Below are 19,649 nucleotides of genomic sequence, written 5' to 3'. Positions count from 1 at the left end.
ACAACAATGAACAAAACAAAGTTCCAGCACTCAGAATTTATATTCTGCAGTAGGAGGAGACAGAAGATAAGATAATTTTAGATAATCAGAGCTATGAGTGCTATAAAGGAAAGAAGGCAAAGAGATACATTGATCAGAAGACATTTGCACAAGCACCTGAATAAAATGATAGAGCATACACAGACACCTGGGGGAAGAACATTCCAGACAGAGAGAAGTACCAGAATGTGCCTTACTTGTTCAAGGCATAACAAAGGAAGTGTGGCCAGAATGAATAAATCTAAGAAAAGAGCTTCAAGAAGTATGCAGTTAAGAGTGTTAACCATAAAGAATTTCAATTTTATCCTAATGAAATGGGAAGCCCTGGACATTTTTTAAGCAAGGGAACAGTAACAATACCTTAATCTGTCACTTAAACTTTAAAATTAGTGTGGCTGCCATGTGGAAAAAGAACTTGACTATAGAGAAAGCAAGAACAGAAGGAAGCAAAGATATCAGTCAGAGGGCGCCTGGGTGGCTCAGTTGGTTAAGCAACTGCCTTCGGCTCAGGTCATGATCCTGGAGTCTCGGGATCGAGTCCCGCATCGGGCTCCCTGCTCAGCAGGGGGTCTGCTTCTCCCTCTGACCCTCTTCCTTCTCGTGCTCTCTGTCTCTCATTCTCTCTCTCTCAAATAAATAAATAAAATCTTAAAAAAAAAAAAAAAGATATCAGTCAGAGGCTACAAGGCTCTACATGCTGAGAAATGATCATGGTGCCTCGAAATACAGTAATACTGGGAGAAATGGTGAATAAGAAGTTGTATTTACAAGCTTTTAGAGGCAGATTTTGCTGACAGACTTGAAATGTGCAATGGGGAGAAGTAAAGAATCAAGGCTGATTTATACTTCTCGATAGGGCCATCAACCCAGGAGAGAATGAGACCATCACACAGTTTAAAACAAACAAAACCAAAAAACCCTACTATGCTTGAAATGCAGATGCAAATATATCTGGAAGTCATGCTTTTCTATTACACATACAAAATACATGTCTGGCACACTATAAATGTCCTCTCATCATAAAAAGTTTGTGATGAGACCTACATGCATAATGGCACAAGCAGTGCAGAGAATTATTCCAACTGTTCAATTGTCAATATAAAGGACAGACTACCAAATGAAATCCTGTAACTCAACAGCCCTATAGCAAGTGGTTCAACATACTCACCATTCTAAAGAGATCACTGTCTGGGTGGTCCAGGTAACTCAGAAACTATGTAAGTTGAAAGTGTGCAATGCTTTAGAGGAAGAAGCAATCATTGTGAGATGATACATATTGCTGAGTCACCATGGGAATCAATGGCAACTCAGTAAGAGGCGACTCTAATTCATGTTAACTCTAGTTCAGCAGACACCCTCAAGTATCTATCAACTCTTTAAGTGTATAACGAAAAGATATTTAACAGTTGCCACTTAGATGTAGAATGTACCCATGAAACGTAAACAGGTCTTTGAATGTTGTCTATCTACAAAACACACACTCCCATACATATATATTGGCACTAACAGGAAGGTCAGAACACCAGTATCCAATCATGGTCCCATCAGTTGGGTAAGATTGTCGGTGTTTCTTTTTCCTTTCCATTCATCTGTACTTTTCTTTTTCTACTCTAAATTTGCAGCATTTGCCCAAGAAAAAGTAAATTAATAAGCACAATGAAATGCATTTTGAAAACTTTAGATAAAACCTCAGCATGTATGAGGCATAAAGACAAAACGCTGATTAAGCAACAGCCACATCCATAATAAAGGCAAAACTAACTATTTAAATGTCCACATAGTCGGTAACTGTTTCTAAGATATAAGACTATGTTTTTAAAGTACTGTGTTACCGGGTGGAGGAAAGGATGGTATTTTATTCCTTACATTTTAAAAATTATGCTGCTAAGGGATATACATTTCTTAAATAATTATTTTCCTTTTACCTGTTTTCTCTCTTTAGGATTGAGAAGTAAGTACCGAGGATCAAAAACTATCTTGTGCAACTCCTTCTCCCATGTTGAAAAAGCAGACACCTTTAAAATAAAAATGTATTGCCTCATAATTAAGTTGGCTCTAAAAACATAAAGGTCATATAATTTTCCTTGAAATCTACAGGACATCTGCTTAAAAAGGAGACATAATAAAAACCATACTGAAGTTTCCATCACTAATAAATGACAAGCAGTGGGAGGCTAGCAACAGCAAATTTCCACACTAATTGGCTCTGAACATTTCTATATTACATAGAAATAACACACACTTAATTAGTCATTAAAATAACCACTACTGTGTGACATTTTAAAAATCAGTACATCAAAAAAAGCCTTGAAGATTTGCATTTTGATTTCCCAGGCTTTCTCCAATCTTGTGAACAATGTTGTGATTTTAAATTGAACAAATATACTTATTCAAATGAATATGTGAATATGTGAACCAAAAGGCTGAAACCCCCTCTCAATTAAGCTTTATTAATAATATCATAAAGTACCAGTTCTCCTTTAACCAAAACCATTCTGGGAAGTATTAAAGAATTATATATGCCTTACCTATCCCACGTAGTCCGCCATTCTGTAATGTTAATACTCTGTTAATACTCATCTTATATTACTCACCAAAATGTAATGACCCAATAAATGTTAAATGTTATTTGTATTTAAAAGGATAGTAAAATGGCATTTAGTTAAACATGATAGGATGGGCCAAGAAAAAGGCTGTTTGAGAGAGTACAGTAATTTGATAGGCTTCCCTTATCCCCCCCCCGACAACATGAGCACTAACCTTAGACTTGACCTTTTAGCAAGACATATTTATATTACTTATACAAAACAGAAATATCTCCCCCAAAGATTGTTTTCTGACCCCTCTCTCTAGCAGCATGTCCTTGAACTGCTTCATTCTGGCCTCCAGAGGGACAATGGCCCTTTCTCGGGCAGCTTTAATTTCAGCTTCCATCGCAGCTTCTTTCTCTGAATCAATGTCTTTATTATCGTCTCTCCTATAGAAAAAATAAAATATAAGGCATCAACTGACAAAATATTAATAAGGAATCTTACTAAAATCTTTACATCAATGGAATATTCAAGACTCACTACTGAGCAGCATATTTTTGGCAAAAAAAATTATATTGAGGGTTTCAAATGAACTCTAAGGGATAAGCAACTTCCATTATAATAATAATAATAAAGTTACAATGAGCTTCTAATGATGTTACAATGGCTATATTGTTGTGCTGTCTCTCCCCGATACACAGAATAAACTACCTTACTTTCAAAAACAAAAACAAAAAACTAACATTGCAGTAAAACTCTATGGGTTAGAAACAAACAGCACAAAATGTAATTTTTAGTTCTTGAAATGATACAGTATTTTCCAAAATGTTTTACATTATAGATGCATAAAATATTTCTTAATCTAATAAAAATTGGATAAGTCTTAGTAATCTCAAATATTCATTTTGAAAATAAAATGAAAATATCTGCAAACTTGGCCATTTGGGTATGTGAGATATATACCTTACCTACCTGACATCTTTTTTACTCACTTTCTGGGTGGTAAGTTGAGATTTAAGTTGAAGGACAGGTCCCAGAGAGCAACATAGGCCCAGGAGTAGTTAGATGGAATTACAACTGTTCACCAATGACTAAACTACTTCTTTTTCCTCAAAAAATGCACCTCAGGGCTAAGGACAACGTTGCTGTTGCTCTCACTCAAGTGAGATTGTAAACATGAAATCGAGTCACCTCTCAAACATCTGCACTATGAAGAAGGCCCGTTCATGTGAATAATCCAAAACAGTAAGTAATTCAATAATATTCGGGTGTGTCTGAGCAGATCTTCCTTCTTAAATATGATCTGCTAAGTATAAAAATAAAATTGGTTCATATTCCCTACACAAACTTAAGGGAATCAGGAAAACAAAACATCATCAATTTCAAAAGCATGCTATATAGGGAAGTGAAGGTAGCCCAGCAGATTTAAATGGAACTAAGGCTAACCCACATATACATGTTAAGTGAGAGGTAATTAGCAACTTAGAGAATGAATCAAAAGAAATAGAAGACATAGTCCGTGACCTGCAGGAACTTAGCGAGATAGTCTGTGACCTAAGATATGCACAAAACAAACAGGTAAAAGTAATTTGCCAAACAATATACCCTCTTATAATAATTTATTTAAGAACTATTTAAATAATTAAGACATCCAAGAAATATAACTAATGAAAACAAATAACCTTTACAGAATTACACTAAATGGAAATGTCACAATACAAACTATCACTATCTATCTCAATAAAAGAAATAAAGAAAAACTAAGCCAGGAAAAATAGGCTTTTAACTTTGTACCTAAATAGAGAAGCTCGGGCAATCCACATAAAGGACTTCTTTGACATTCTCCTGATAAAAGCAGTTAAAAACCTTACAGAGTTGTCTATAAGAACAAACAATTAAAAACAACCTAAAAGTTTAACATTGTAGGAACATCCAAAATTATGGTTATATAAACAGAATGAATACAGTCATTTATAACTATTAAGAAAACAAATGTCTTATTCTACATTTTACTTAAGGACTCAAAATCAGTTGATTACAACTAATATTTACATATTTGGTCAAGAACTAAAAAGTCAACTGCAAAAATGAAAACAGCTATGTTACTTCGGTTGATTATGAGTGACTCTCTTTAATATCTTAATTTAACATTGTTGTTAACGATTTTTTAAAAAGAACCACCCTTCCAAGGGGCTGTCTTCCTGATTTCTTTGCCATAATTTGGCTGCATTCAATCTGTCCTTTTTAGATAAGGACTACGGTTCATCCAGTTCCTAATAATGTCGTCAAACTTTCCTTTTTGCTGCTAAATAATGGTCCCATTCCTCCCCCACCCACACACAAATACCATCTACCCAAGCCTTTCATCCCCCATAATTAGAAACATTCATATTTTACCCAATTACAGAGCACTGGCCAACCTAATGCTCCTGCTTATGGCAATCTCTTTCTCCCAAAGCATTTTCTAAGCTCACAGGTTCCCTCTTCACCAGGTAGTAATGACACAGACTCAAGGACTGGCTAAGTGACAAGTACATAAAAACAGAGAGAAGTCTGTGTGTCTATATTTATGAAATTTCTGGAATGGTGTCTGTTGGGGTCTACATTAAGGAGGACATTCATTTTTTTATAAAATTCAGGCTTAATGAATGTCTGAAAATAATTTATCATCTAATTCCTAAAATGTCACTTGGCTTTATAATACTTTTTAAGTAATCAAGTATTGAAGTAATCAAGTATTCTGCACATCTAGCAACAGAAGGGACACCATTTCTACATCTAAAGAAAAGCTTTCTAATATTAGGCCTTAGCAAATCAAGACTTCTGTCTCCTAAAATACACATTACCTGTCCCGACCACAAACTGACTGGGACCTAATAACTTTTAAAATAGTATTATAATCTACCTGAATTACATGAACTATAAGTATTACTTACTTCCGTTTTTTGGCTTTAACAGGTTCATCTTCATTAAGTTCTTCCATTAATTCTTGTTCTTCTTTAACTGTAAGATCAAATTTAAAAACCTTGTCAGAATAAAATTCAGCAAGCAACAATTTAAACATTTAAGTCTGAATCCTTCTAGCAACTACCAGAACACTTGCTTTAATAGTATTAAAAAGTAGCTACATGGGCGCCTGGGTGGCTCAGTCAGTAGTTAAGCATCTGCCTTCGGCTCAGGTCATGATCCCAGGGTCCTGGGAATGAGTCCCGCACTGGGCTCCCTGCTCAGTGGGGTGCCTGCTTTTCCCTCTCCTCCCCACTCATGCTATCTCTCCCTCTCTCCCAAATAAATAAATAAAATCTTAAAAAAAAAAAGGTAACTACAATCTATAGTTTACTCACTTGCACTCATAGAGAATTGCCATTTTTGGATGGACAGCATTGTGGGGGTCGGGTGTCCTGGCAAAAATACATCAAATATTATTATGAATAGTTACATGCACATATTACACAATATTTTCTTTTTTAAAAAGTTACTGTTTATATAAAATACCCATCCCATAATACTCTCTCCTTTATAAAATATTAAACAATTCTAAACTTCCTAAATTAATCTTCCCTTTAAATTTCTAATTCACTTTGAAATGTTTATTCATGAGACATGTATTTATCAAATAACTGAATTGAATATTTGAAAACAGTCATAAAAACAAAAGCAAATCTCATACCTCCTTGGTATAATTCAACACTAGGATTATAAAGTATCATCAATATCACAGCTATAAAACAGATACTGCTGAAGGGAAAAATGGTGCCTAGTGACTTTACCACTAGGCAGGCAAAGTTTCACTGATTTGCAAATGACTTACAAGCAAAAAATGTAGCACCACATATATATAACCCATAAAGATTGCTCAATTATTAGGACATATATTTGGATTCATTTCATTGGAAGTATTAGGTGATTCATTTATGCTGCTACAGCACACGGGGGGGGGTTCTATAAAAACACAATCATGTCAATATGACGGCAAATTACCAATAAAAAATATGCAATAAAAATTATATAACAATATCTGTCCATTATATCTACTGAAATGCTGTCTGAACACAAGGTACCTTAAAAGATAATCTTTTTTTTTTTTTTAAAGATTTTATTTATTCACTCGAGACACAGGGATAGAGAGAGAGAGAGAGAGCGAGCGCGAGCACGAGCCGGGGGAGAGGCAGAGAAAGCAGCAGGCTCCCCGCTGAGCCAGGAGCCGGACGTGGGGCTCGATCCCAGGACCCTGGGATCACGATCCGAGCCGAAGGCAGATGCGCTTAACCATCTGAGCCACCCAGGTACCCCAAAAGATAATCTCTTAATATTAAGTTTGTCTCTCTATTGTCAGGAATAAGGCTTTTATTCCCTAAATTTCATCTACTTGAAAAGAGTAAGCTTTTGGGGCGACCGGGTGGCACAGTCAGTTAAGTGTCCAACTCTTGATTTCAGCTCAGGTCATGATCTTGGGGTCATGAGATTGAGCCCTGTGTTGGGCTCTGCACTCAATAGGGAATCTGCTTGGGATTCTCTTTCTCCTCTCTCTGCCCCTCCCACACACCCCCCCCCCACCGTACTGCATACACACTCTCTCTGTCTCTAATATAAATAAATCTTTAAAAGAGTAAGCTTTTATAACTTTACAAAATTTTGTATTTTATAAAAATTTAGTAAACAATATTTTTAAAATACTCTGTACAGTTCTGATTATTCAAAAAATATATTACTAGTTATAAAAAGTGCTGAGAGACTCACTGAGGAGTGTGTTAATATTTTAAGTAAGCACAGAGCAAATGTTAAGCAGAACCAACATAACCTGGACTAACTAAAAATCTTGACAAGGACAGTAAGTTAAAAAAAATATACATGTAAATATTTTACAAAGAAGTAATTGCCCAAACTTTCTAATTTTTAGTATCTCTACTACTGAACTCAAGCTAGCATAACGGTCTATTTCCCATTTCTCAATTTCTTATATTCCTTGAAAACAGCAAGTTTTCTTCCTAAGTGGCCTCAAATTTTCTGTAAAAATATTAAAAGAATAATAAAATTAGAGGATAAATTCCTAATTTAAAACTTACTTAGTTTCTTCACTTCTTCCATTCCTTTTTTATGAGGAGGCTCCTGAATAATTTTGTCAACATCTGCCCTTCCAATCAGATCATCAGGTCGGTCCCACATAGAAAGACGGGTGGTAGGATTATAAAAGAAGACCCGCTCATCACCAGTCCAAACAACACACCTACGAATTGATTCAAGTATCAGTTTCTTCTGTTATGGAACATATTTGATAGGTAAGTCTTTTACTGACATCCTGCCTAAAGGAGAGGTGGAGGGGTGGTGAGGACACCTTTGTATTTAATAATAGTTACAGAGCCAAATACAATTTCTGGAGGAGAGCTGAGTGGCTAAGATTAGAACAGCAGTTCAATATTTTAATGGAGAAAAACCAAGAAAAGCAAAGTAATTCATAATCAGTGGTTAGAGTGCTCAAGAACTTGGTGTAGCTGGCTCAGTCTGAGAGTGTTATATTTTAAGCTATCACAAAGGATGAATTCAATGGCAACAAATAAGAATGCTATTTAGCAGTTCTAAAACTAAAGAAAAGACCACAGCACAATACCTATTATGTAATACTTCTTAGTATTTCTTACCAAATCAGAATTTTACATACTCAAATGCAACCTGCTATGAAGTCTTTAATATCTTACTATATCTGGTATAAAAAGTAAGAACTATTGATTGCACTATGACACCAGAGCCCACTAGAGCTCATTGTTCCTGTTCATTACAAGAAATTCAGACAAAATAGAAAAAACAAGAATGTAAGGACTGTGTACAGGTTTTAAAAAATAAATATAAGTATGGAAGAGAGTTAATATTTACAGCAGCAATTGCAAGGGTGTAAATTTCCCATTTTTCCTCCCATACACCTCTGCCCTAAGGGCCCCCAGTCACACAGTACATGATGGTGGCAGCACAGGCAGTGAAAACTCCCAATAGAAACCAGGTACTTATGGCAAGATAATGACAAGTTCATCAACAGCTGCCAAGCCAAGCTGATCTAGATGTTGAAAATATCAGATAAAACCTCTATTGTTGAGAAAATCGAAGACTTTCAGGCAGCAATTATAACTAGAGTTCATGAGACGAAGAAAAAAAACCTTGAAATGAAAACACAGTTCTCATTAGAGAAACAGAAACTGCAAAAAAACAAAACCAAAAACTTTAGATGAAAAACACACAACTGAAGCAAAGGAAAAAGAAAAAAAAAAAAGGAGACAAGCCAAGAAACGACTCTTAACTACAGAGAGCAAACTGGTGGTTACCAGAGGGGAGGTGGGTAGGGGGATCGGGATTAAGGAGTACATTTGTCGCAAGCACCGGGTAATGTATGGACGTGCTGAATCACTATATTGTACACCTGAAACAATATCATACATTAAAATAAAATTAAGGGGCGCCTGGATGGTTCAGTCGTTAAGCGTCTGCCTTCGGCTCAGGTCATGATCCCAGGGTCCTGGGATCGAGCTCCGCTTCAGGCTTCCTGCTCAGCGGGAAGCCTGCTTCTCCCTCTCCCACTCCCCCTGCTTGTGTTCCTTCTCTCGCTGTGTGTCTCTCTCTGTCAAATAAATAAATAAAACCTTTAAAAAAATTAAAAATTAAAAATTAAATTAAATTAAAAAATTAAAAAGAGAAGAAGAAAAATACACAACTGAAATTAAATTTCTTTAGATTGGCTCAAGAACAGAATGGAGATGACAGGGAATTATCAGTGAACTAAAAGTACATCAGTAATTATCCCACCTGAAGAATAAAGAGAGGAAAAAAAGAATCAATAGGCTTTCAGGAAACCTAAGGGACTATATCAAAATGCCTTACATAAATGCCACTTACGTAGATATTTAACTTTACTTAAAAAAAAAAAACCTACCCTAAATTTTCTACGCCCGTTTCTAAATATGTCACACCACAAACAGGGGAACAAGTCCAATGACGTTGGATTTCTTACCAGAAACCATAGAGGCAAGAACAAAGTAAAACAACATTCTTAAAGTTCTGGGGCGTGGGGGGAAAAGGGGGGGGAATGGGAATGAAAATGGCTAATGAAAATGTTCTAAAACTGAATATGGTAATGGCTGCACAACTCTGTGAATATATTAAAAATTATGGAATTGTACACTTTAAATGAGTGAACTGTATGGGATGTGAATCATCTCAATATACTTGTCATATTTTTAAAAAGCAGCTAGACAAAAAAAGTATACATGATTCTTGACATAACATTCTAGAAAATATAAAGTAATCTAAAATAACAGAAAACAGAAGGATCCTTAGGGATGGGATTAGAAGGAGGGATGCATAACAAAGGGACACAAGAAAACTTTGAGGGTTACCGGAAATGTTTATTTTGATTGTGGAAATGAAGTTCAAGTATTTCTGCTCATCGTACTTCAATTTTACTTAAGTAACACAAAAAAATGAGAAAATGGGGGCTCCTGTCTGGCTCAGTCGGAAAAGCATGCAACTCTTGATCTCGGGGTTCTAAGTTTGAGCCCTACACTGGGTGTAGATATTACTTAAAAATAAAATCTTTTTTTAAAAGTGAGAAAATGTATAATGTACTACTAAATCAAAATCTTTTATGGAAATGGGACTAGATGCATTTTTTTTGTCATGGAATCCAACAAAAAACCAAGGCTCAGTGATCGTCGGGAAAACAAAACACTTCTACTTTTGACCTCTCTTTACAATTAATTTTAAGCGCAGGTGTGGGGGCCCCTGGGTGGCACAGTCAGTTAAGTGTCCTGACTCTTAGATTCAGCTCAGGTCATGATCTCAGGGTGGTGAGATCGAGCCCCATGTCCAGCACGGAGTCGGCTAGGGAATCTCTCTCCCTCTCCCATTGCCCCTGTTGCTCATGCTCATGCACTCTCTCTCTCACTCTCAAATAAATACATCTTTATAAACATAAATAAATAAAAGCAGGTGTGGGGTAAGCATATGTTATATACTATGTTCCATCAGAATAATCCTGAGAGGGGCACATGGCTGGCTCAGTCGGGAGAGCATGTGACTCTTGATCTTGGCGTTGTGAGTTCAAGCCTCACATTGGGTGTAGAGATTAAAAATAAAATCTTAAAAAAAAAATTAAAAAAAGAACAATCCTGAGATACTTAAGCCATCTTGACACATGTTTAACTTTGCGGGGGGGGGGGGGGGAACGACCCTAAATTTTCTATGCCAGTTTCTAAAACACTATTTAATTATTAACAACACTAACTACTTTAGGAAAGAGATGCCATTTTACTAATTCATGCAGGCTTCAAAACACCAAAGTGTGCTAATATACTCCATCAGTCCTAACGATAAATGTGGAGACGCTGTCAGAACATTTCAGAACTAACAGAAAAATTATGAACAAAGAATTCTTGTACCAAAAAACTGCCCTGTGCTGGGGCACCTGGGTGGCTCAGTCCATTGAGTATCTGACTCTTGATTTCAGTTCAGGTCATGATTTCACGCGTCATGGGATCGAGCCCTACATCGGGCTCCACGCTCAGCAGAGCCTGCGTGTCCCATTCCCTCTCTACTCACTCTCTCTCACTCTCTAATAAATAAATAAAGTCTTAAAAAAAAAAAAAACTGCCTGTGCTAATATGCATGTACGCATGAGAAAATGTTTAGGGATGAAGTGTACTAATATGTGCAACTTTTAACCTATCAAAAAAATGATTGGCAGATGCAATGAGAGATGGTAAATAAATAATAACGCAAATAGAATAAAATGTTAATTGTAGAAGCTAGGTCAGTATATGGTGCTCACTGTTCTACAAACATTCTTTCAACATTTCTATAGGTTTCAACTTTTTCATAATAAAATACCGGAGCAAAAAGCTCTGGAAACAACAAAAACCTACAGAAACACGAGAGCTAATTAACTAGTGGCCCTGTGCCATTCTCAGTATATGAAAAAGTGAGTAAAACTTGAAAGATCAATTTTCCTAAGTTAAAACCCAATACAGAGAATACACAAGGAAAGCACGGCAAATACAGGCAGCCCTCACCGTGCACTCTGCAGGACACTGTACAAGTAACTGCAAGCTAAAGCTCTAGGATGCAATCTCAGTGAGCAATGGAAAAACCACAATTAGTCCATAACCTTTATTTTTTAAAAAGATTTAATTTATTTATTTGTCAAAGAGAGAGAGAGCACAAGCAGGGGGAACAGCAGGCTCCCACTGAGCGGGGAGCCTGATGCGGGACTCGATCCCACGGCCCCAGGATCATGACCTGAACTGAAGGCAGACGTTTAACCGACTGAGCCACCAGGCGTCCCAGTCCATAACCTTTAAAAACTTTTGTCAAAACATTAAAAACTCTCTTAGACAAGAAACTGAAGTTTACTGATCCTAAGGAATAAAAAATGCTTCTAATTTTGATCTCTCTTTATTTTAAAGAGTCAAACTAATGCTGTAAAATACCAGGAAAAAAAAAAAATCCCAATACTGGTAAGGAAAATATGAAACTTCATGTTTTACACTTAGCTTCTTAACTCTAAAGAAACAGTTACTTCAAGAACAACATTTAAAGCTATGAGGAGATAGAAACACTAATAAAAATCTGACTATCCAAATGAAGTGGCACAGCCTGCTTATTAGCTAAGAAATTTGTTGTGTCTCCTTTCTTTTTTTTTCTAAGTAATCTCTACACCCAACATGGGGCTGAAACTTATAACCCCAAGATCTAGAGTCACATGCTCCACCGAATGTACCAGCCAGCCACCCCGAGTAATTTGTTTTGCTTAAAGTTAGCATTTACCCATTTTACGAGAAATAGAAAAAAATTAAGGAATTAAAGTTCTACTGACAACACATTTTTCTCTGACAGAACCTGGAAAATAATTTACACAAGCAGTTATCTTACATGTATTCACATGGACTATAAAAGCACCAGGAACATATAGTTGCACTGGGGGGTGAGGGACAGTCCCTAAGAAATACCTAGAACCTAGAAGCTATAAATAAAAGATCAATAAATTTGATCTCATTGAAATACAAAATTTATGTGCGACAAGACATCAAAACAATAATCAACAGGTAGGGAAAAAGTATAATGTATGTAATAAATCAAAGGGGTTAATAGCATGCATAAAAAGGTCTCTTCTGTGGTATCTGGGTGGCTCAGTAGGTTAAGCACCTAAATTCAGCTCAAATCATGTTCTCAAGGTCGTGGGATCGAGCCCTGCACCTGGCTCCACACTCAAGAGGGAGTCTACTTATCCCTCTCCCTACCCCCTCCCCGAGCTATCTCGCTCTCAAATAAATAAAATCTTAAAAAAAAAAAACTCTCTCCTATCATTAAGAAAAAGACAAGTCCATAAAAAAGATGAGGGAAACTGTGAAGGAAGCAATCCACAGCCAATGAACATGAAATAAATTGAATTACACCAGCATTCTGAAAACACGTAATGGGAATCTTTTTCTCAAAAGGTTACCAAGGATTTAAATAGAATATGCCACACTGGTAAGAGGGAGAGAAAACTGGTACTGAGGCTACTGCTGGGAATATTAACTGGCACAGTCCAGCCTGCCCTGCCCCGCCCCACCCCGCACCAAAACCTTTCTGAGGTCAACCTAGCATTATCTACGGAAATATTAAATAACAGTATCACTTGATTCAATTTCACCTCTAGGAATTAATCCAACAGAAATACTTGCATGTGTTCACAAAGAAATATGTACAAGGATGTTCTAAACCGCAAAAGCAACTTTTGTTAATGTGGGGGGGATGGGAGGACAACCTCATCATCCACTTATAGAAAAACTCTGCATTTACAGAAAACTATGCTATCACACAGATTTATATTTACAAAAAATAGCAAAATTTGAGACATATTTAGTAAAAACCACTGACGAATACAGTTTTTGAGACACTTTAAGATGCATGCACACCACACATACAACTCTGTACACGTGTCCACAAAACAACAAAGGGTCCAGAAGGCATATGTAACCAAACTTTCATTAATGAGGCTTGGGGAAAGTGGAATTCTTTAATTTTTTCCTCCATATAATTCTTTCATATTATATGTTTCTATGGATTCACATATTCTTTTCTAATAATATCAGATTAGTGAGAAAATAAATGAAAGCAGGACACAAAAACCATAGATATAAAACATACAGAAAGAGAGGTTTAGAGGGTGATAAATATAAGAGACTTGACATGCAAATAACAAATGTTCCAGAAAAGGAAAAACAAACAGATAAAGAGAAGCAATAATTAAACAAATTCCAAAAGAAATTCCACTAATCTGGGGACAGACTCAAACCTGAAAACTGATGAGGGTCCACAAAGCTTCAGACTGGTGGGGTTCGGAGGTAATTACTGGCTTTTCATGTACAAAACTCAAACTCAGAAACCACAACCTAGGAACATATTCTTTAAATAGACTGTTTCCATAACTTTGATTTTGGATCCAGGTAAATATTTTGCTTACTAATTTTTTAAAATGAGGCTATGTATCAAGTTGGTGGAATGAAATATACAGAATACAATTATTCCAAATGCCTTTAAAACTTAGTATTTGACTACAAATCCCTGGAGTGACATACCTTGAAAATAAAAAAAAAAACAACGGGGGGGTGGGGTGGGGTGAGGATAACAAAGGTTAAAAAGTGTCTTCAGTATCACACTGTTAGTGACAGTGCTGGTACTATAATTCTGTGACTTGTGTGTGAGAAAAGCAAATGAGTAATTATGTTGCTATCACTCAGCAAAAGATTTTGAGCAGGAAAGGGGATGCTGAATTAAAATAGATAATGAGATTCAGTAAAAACCTTGTAAATCTGAACTGCAAGTAATATGAACACATGATGTATCTTTAAATGTGTGCATCTTCAATCTGTGTCTACCAAAGAGGTCTAAAAATAATGACTTAATTCAGTAATAACAACTATCCCTAGATCCTATAAATGCCACGTCCCACAAAAAGCAAAATGGCCAAATCTAGGTCTGAGACAGGAAATACATGAGAAAGCCAGGAACATCTTTATCAGAGTAGAAAACAAGAAAGGTATCAAAGACAGGGTTGCAACAAAAAACCCCAGTCAACCTTAAGAGGCTTCACCCAGCCCAAGATGAAACAATTGAACTTCAGTAATAATAATAACAGATGGAAGCAAAGAAAATGTATTTAAATCTATGAATTTGTATTACTCAAACCAACTCATTCTTGTGAAAACCTCAGCACTACTGACATTTTGGGCCAAATAATTAATTCTTATAGGGAGCTCTCCTGTACCTGGTAGGATATTTAGGAGCATCCCTGCCCTCTAACAACTAGAGGCTACACGCTATTAATCCCTTCCAAGTTATGACAACCAAAAATGTCTCCAGACACTGCCATCCACTTCTGAACTAGTCTTGCCAAAAAGATCACATGTGAATCTGATCAGGTCTCTACATATACTTGCTAGTTTGCAAGAAGTTCAGGAACAGGAGACTGAAACAGTACCAAGGGGATGCAACAATAACATTTAGACGGAGTCTCCATGTAACATATTTATTTTTTAAATAACAAAAACAGAAAGGAAAAAGCAATGAAAACACAATGAAGGGAAACCAACAGATCACAAGATGTAAGGAAGAACTCCCTGCAATATGTGGACTGTATACGGATTACAAGGGCTGGAGCAGGAACAGGAAAGAGCGCTGACACAGGGAGAAGAAGAAAAGGGAAAACCAAACCAAAGAAGAAAAGAAATAAATTAAGTAAATGAAGACTTAATAAAAAAATTAAACTTAAATACAGACTATACGGTTCTATAAATATAATCATGTATGTGGGCATATGTACAAAATCAACTTTTAAAATTTCAATAAAAAGGAGATTCAGGATCTCACAGCAGTTCAAGTCTATAATTATGTACAATAAACATTAATGGACAGTACCATGAAAGGAGAAAGACAATGTAGCAATTGAGTTTTAAGAAATACAAACCAAAATACTCACTCATTAGATAAAAACGTCTACTTGGCATGTATTTTTTTAAAGCACCTTTTCTTTCTAATATGATAAACCATGTAACAACCAAATATGGCAATAAATAAGCAAACAAGAATGAAATAAAGTAACTTACTAACTGAGCCAAGTACATACCATGGAGTACCAGGAATAGGGGTAGTAGCTACTGGCTTTGCCTTCTGGGCAGCCTTTTCTTCTTCAGTCATCTCCTCCTCTTTGGGCTCCTATGGGAAATGATGTTACTCCCATTTCATTAGTATCATAACACTATACCTGAATCTTACACAAATACAAGTAAAACTGTGAACACCTCAAAGTGCAACCAACATAAGGTCTGTTACTAGCATAGTGAGGACACTGAGTAGGAATTGCTAAGAAAGTTCTAAATCCTTGCTCCCTAGACAGAGCTGAATTCTACAAGAGCAGACCCCAGCAACAGCAGATGGTCCTATCTTACAGACTCACTAACCATCTGCTTAGGAGCAGAAATGGAGAACTTAAGATAGAAAATCAGATGAGACCTCTTCATTTAAGGTTACTTCCTTCTCCTGCTAACTTCCTTACTAATAAAACATGACTACCATTAGTCCCTCACTGAATAAAGAAAGCTTCCAAAAAGCAGAGCTCTTTTAGTGCTCTATAGAGATCATTCCATGCCAGGAGAAGACAGATAAAACATCCCCCAAATATAAATCTGTACTTATAATTTTTACCATGTGCCAGTCTATAAATCAGGAGGTTGGGATTGGGGTCGATGCCCTGGTCCAAGGCCTTTTCTTTCTAGGGGCCTTGGTTTACTGTAAGAAGTAATTTAATGAAACTTGCACAGGAAAAACTGAATTACAAACTTCAAAGAACCCCAAAATTTCAGAAATCAGACTAAGGACAATTATCTAAAACTGTATCAGATGGGTTTTCAATTACAAGTAAACTGTACCCAGCAATTAATGCTGGCTCCCAGGTTAACAGGTCATGGCCCTTTACCTCCTTTATCTCCTTTATTGGCTCTTCTTTAGGGTCCTCCTCCTCCGTCTCCATTGGAAGAGGTTCTTCAGAAGGTTCTTTAATTGGCTCTTTAATCTTCTCCTCTAATTTTTCTATTACAAAGTTAAGACAATGTCACTCAGTGGTCTTTGGTGTAATTTTCCAAGAACTTTCAAATACTAAGCAATTAAGACATTCCGTAACTAGAAGTTACTAACCACAAAGATAAAATGTTCTTCTTTGTATCATCAATTTCAATATAATGTACTGGTCAACTTCAAATACCCTGCTATACCAGCAGAAAACTGTCACTAGAAAAGAAATCACTGACTGCAGAGGGACACAGTCTTTCAAGTCACTCACGTATCCTTTGTAGCAATGATTCATTTTGCTCAAAGGGACAAGATACTAAGATACTAAGAAACAGGAACTTGTGATACAGAAAATTATATGAGTTTTCTTCATCCAAGACTCCAAGGGCCTACATTTCTTTCTTTAGAACAGATGCAATACAGACATCTCTTCCTGAGAGTACTATCAATCTCAGTAATTACACAGGAGAATAATTATGCAATTCCTAACACAGAAATATATGTGTACAGATGTGTAATTTAATTTCTCCAGATGGAAAAATCATGGACAAATATGTAAGTGGAACTAGCTTTTTAAATACATATTTATCAATTTGATACAAATAATCCAACAACTATAGAATTAGTAAATCCTTCAAATGTGTTAAAAAAGGAATTAACTCAGAATTTCAAATAGCATTCTATTTATTGTATCATAGCTTTTACTACGTCTCAACAAGTCATTAAAATTATACCTTTTTCCTTTAGCTCTTGGGGTTTTTCCCAGGTTGATTCTAATGTTCTATTATTATAGTAATACGTCTTTCCATCCGCTGTTTTATACTCAGTCCACTCAGAAACTGCCGTCGCTCCAGCTAAGGTAGCAGGGGAAGCTGCAATAGCAACCTGGGGGTGTATCATAGGTACGATAGGAGGGGCCATGCCTGGCAACACACCTAAAAGAAGAATAATACAAAGTTAGGTCCAAGTATCAAATTGTATAGCAAAATGAAACTTTAAAATATGAGCTACATCTTTCTATTAAATATTAATAAAAGAATGAGCCAGTTGGAACAAAAACAACTTATTTAAATGTGATTTAATTAATTAACCCTATTTCCCTGGTTTAGTTCTAAGATCTAAATTCAATTAGATTCAGAAATTCAACCCAAGAAGTACCTTAAGAACAGTCAAAAATTTGGATTGAAGTTATGATGAAGTCCTAACAATAATTATAAAAATCATGACACATTCTGTACGTGACGAGAAATATATTTTTATAAAGAATTTCTCAAATTCTAATGAAATCAAGACAACAAACATATTTCCTGAGCATATTTCCTGAGGCAAATTACTTTCTAGTTCTAAGGTACCTAAAAGGGTATGAATAAAATTCTCAGTTTTAAAGTAAATGACTGAGTTTATTATCAAATCCACGTTAATATACTAAGTGATTAAGTTAGATGTCCCTGTTAACTGTCAGTTTAGTCTTTTCCTTAAAAAAAAAAAAAAAAGGCAGTTTCTTCTGTTTTTTAAAAGGTAAGTCAAAATTATTTTTTTTTTTTTTTACAAGACAGCTACACAAGCTGACATTACACAAAAATAATTAAGGATATACGAATCCAAATTGAAAAAAAAAAAAAAAACCCTCATATCCTATTCCAAAATTTAAGTTTCAGGTAGCTATCTTCAGTAAGTTTCAAATGTAAATTTATACTATATACACAAATATTCACACACATATACTCACTAGCATGCAAGCATAATCACATCACTTTACACATGGAAATGATTTTTTTATATTTAACTTAAAAACACACATCAAAAATAAAATTAAATGTTATGAACATGAGAATGAAGTTGTTTACACTTATTACAAAAATTAAGATATAAAGTGATCTGACCTTATTTGCTTTTGTGAACCAAAGAAGCTAATACTACAGGCAATTGGGAAAATTAAGTGTTGGCCAAATATGACAACTGCATTTATACTGCTCATTAAAAAGAAAAATATAAAAAAATCCACTCACTTGGGCAAAAATAAATAAATAAAAGGATAAACAACAACATTCACTACCATGCCAACTTACAGACAAAACAAACTAAGATGGTTTTAAAAATTACCGGTCTTGGTGGTAGCGACTGTCTTTACATACGGGCAGCTGACTATTTGCATCATTGCTACACCTGTAAAATGGATAAGCAAGCATACGTTGGAAAGCTGCCATGGTATGTCGGCTACCACTGGGATTCAGGGAAGTAATTTACCACTACAATTTAGAATGCTATTTCCAATGAAAAAGACCAGGAATGGAGTAGAATTTCTTTTTGTCTGACATTTTGTGGGAAGTGGTGCCAAATCCAATGATAACTAATTCTACATTATAGCATCAATTACCTTTTTATCAAACCAGCTCTGATAGTATTTGAAGGAGTCTTGAGAGTTTAAATTCAATGAAGGGAGCCCCTTCATTACAAATGTATAACAAGTTCTCGTGTGGGACATTTCCCCACAGGACATCAAACCCATGCTGCTGTTGCTTAGACACCAGTGAAAGGCAGATGCAGCATGACACTGACAAGACGTCTTCTCTGTGCTGCTGCTAAGTGGGAACTACATGCAGAAGCTGAGGCATGGAGCATAACCATGCAGAAGGAGAAAAAGAATACAACAGGACAAAGAGGGGTACAAGGGAAAGGAAGGAAGGAAGGTATGAGATGGATTCAAAATTCCAACGCAAATACTTTAAATAAAAGGGCTGAGATGAAAAGAAGGGTAGCATCCAACTAATGACAAAATATCCACGTTTAGGACCTGCTCTGTGGAATGTCACAGGCCTGAAACAGTGTGCAAGCAGGCTAACATGTGAAGAAAAATAAAGCCCCTTTAGTAGCACTAATGACTACATGGGCTGATTGTTCAGAAACCTCTATCATTTAAGCCAACTACAGAAGCAGCACTTGTATCAAAGAATGGAAATTACGTACAGTTCTTAGAAGAATGAAGAC

The 19,649-nt window shown here is 35.9% G+C and overlaps 1 protein-coding gene across 6 annotated transcripts in view; it reads right to left on the bottom strand.

Annotated features, from left to right (window-relative positions):
* Positions 1-19,649, bottom strand: part of TCERG1 (transcription elongation regulator 1) — a 62,312-nt gene that overhangs the window by 24,041 nt on the left and 18,622 nt on the right. For 3 of the 6 annotated variants that reach the window (XR_004680906.1, XM_035014400.1, XM_035014404.1), the window contains 10 exons: positions 18,765-18,827; positions 17,396-17,596; positions 16,570-16,682; positions 15,721-15,809; positions 7,637-7,797; positions 5,915-5,971; positions 5,507-5,573; positions 4,365-4,415; positions 2,881-3,016; positions 1,965-2,054 (listed from right to left, as the gene is read on the bottom strand). Coding sequence is in view for 5 of the 6 variants with exons in the window: in XM_035014400.1 (XP_034870291.1) it covers positions 1,965-2,054; positions 2,881-3,016; positions 4,365-4,415; positions 5,507-5,573; positions 5,915-5,971; positions 7,637-7,797; positions 15,721-15,809; positions 16,570-16,682; positions 17,396-17,596; positions 18,765-18,827 (1,028 nt within the window). In the remaining variant the exon portion in view is untranslated. The remainder of the gene's footprint in view (positions 1-1,964; positions 2,055-2,880; positions 3,017-4,364; positions 4,416-5,506; positions 5,574-5,914; positions 5,972-7,636; positions 7,798-15,720; positions 15,810-16,569; positions 16,683-17,395; positions 17,597-18,764; positions 18,828-19,649) is intronic. The other 3 variants (XM_035014401.1, XM_035014402.1, XM_035014403.1) reach the window with 3 other exon arrangements.

The sequence above is a fragment of the Mirounga leonina genome, unplaced genomic scaffold (genome assembly GCF_011800145.1).
Source record: "Mirounga leonina isolate KUSES-001 unplaced genomic scaffold, KU_Mleo_1.0 Mir_168, whole genome shotgun sequence".
Classification (NCBI taxonomy): domain Eukaryota; kingdom Metazoa; phylum Chordata; class Mammalia; order Carnivora; family Phocidae; genus Mirounga; species Mirounga leonina.
The sequence above is the reverse complement of the archived record's forward strand: the minus strand, read 5'-3'. Positions and strand labels throughout refer to the sequence as shown.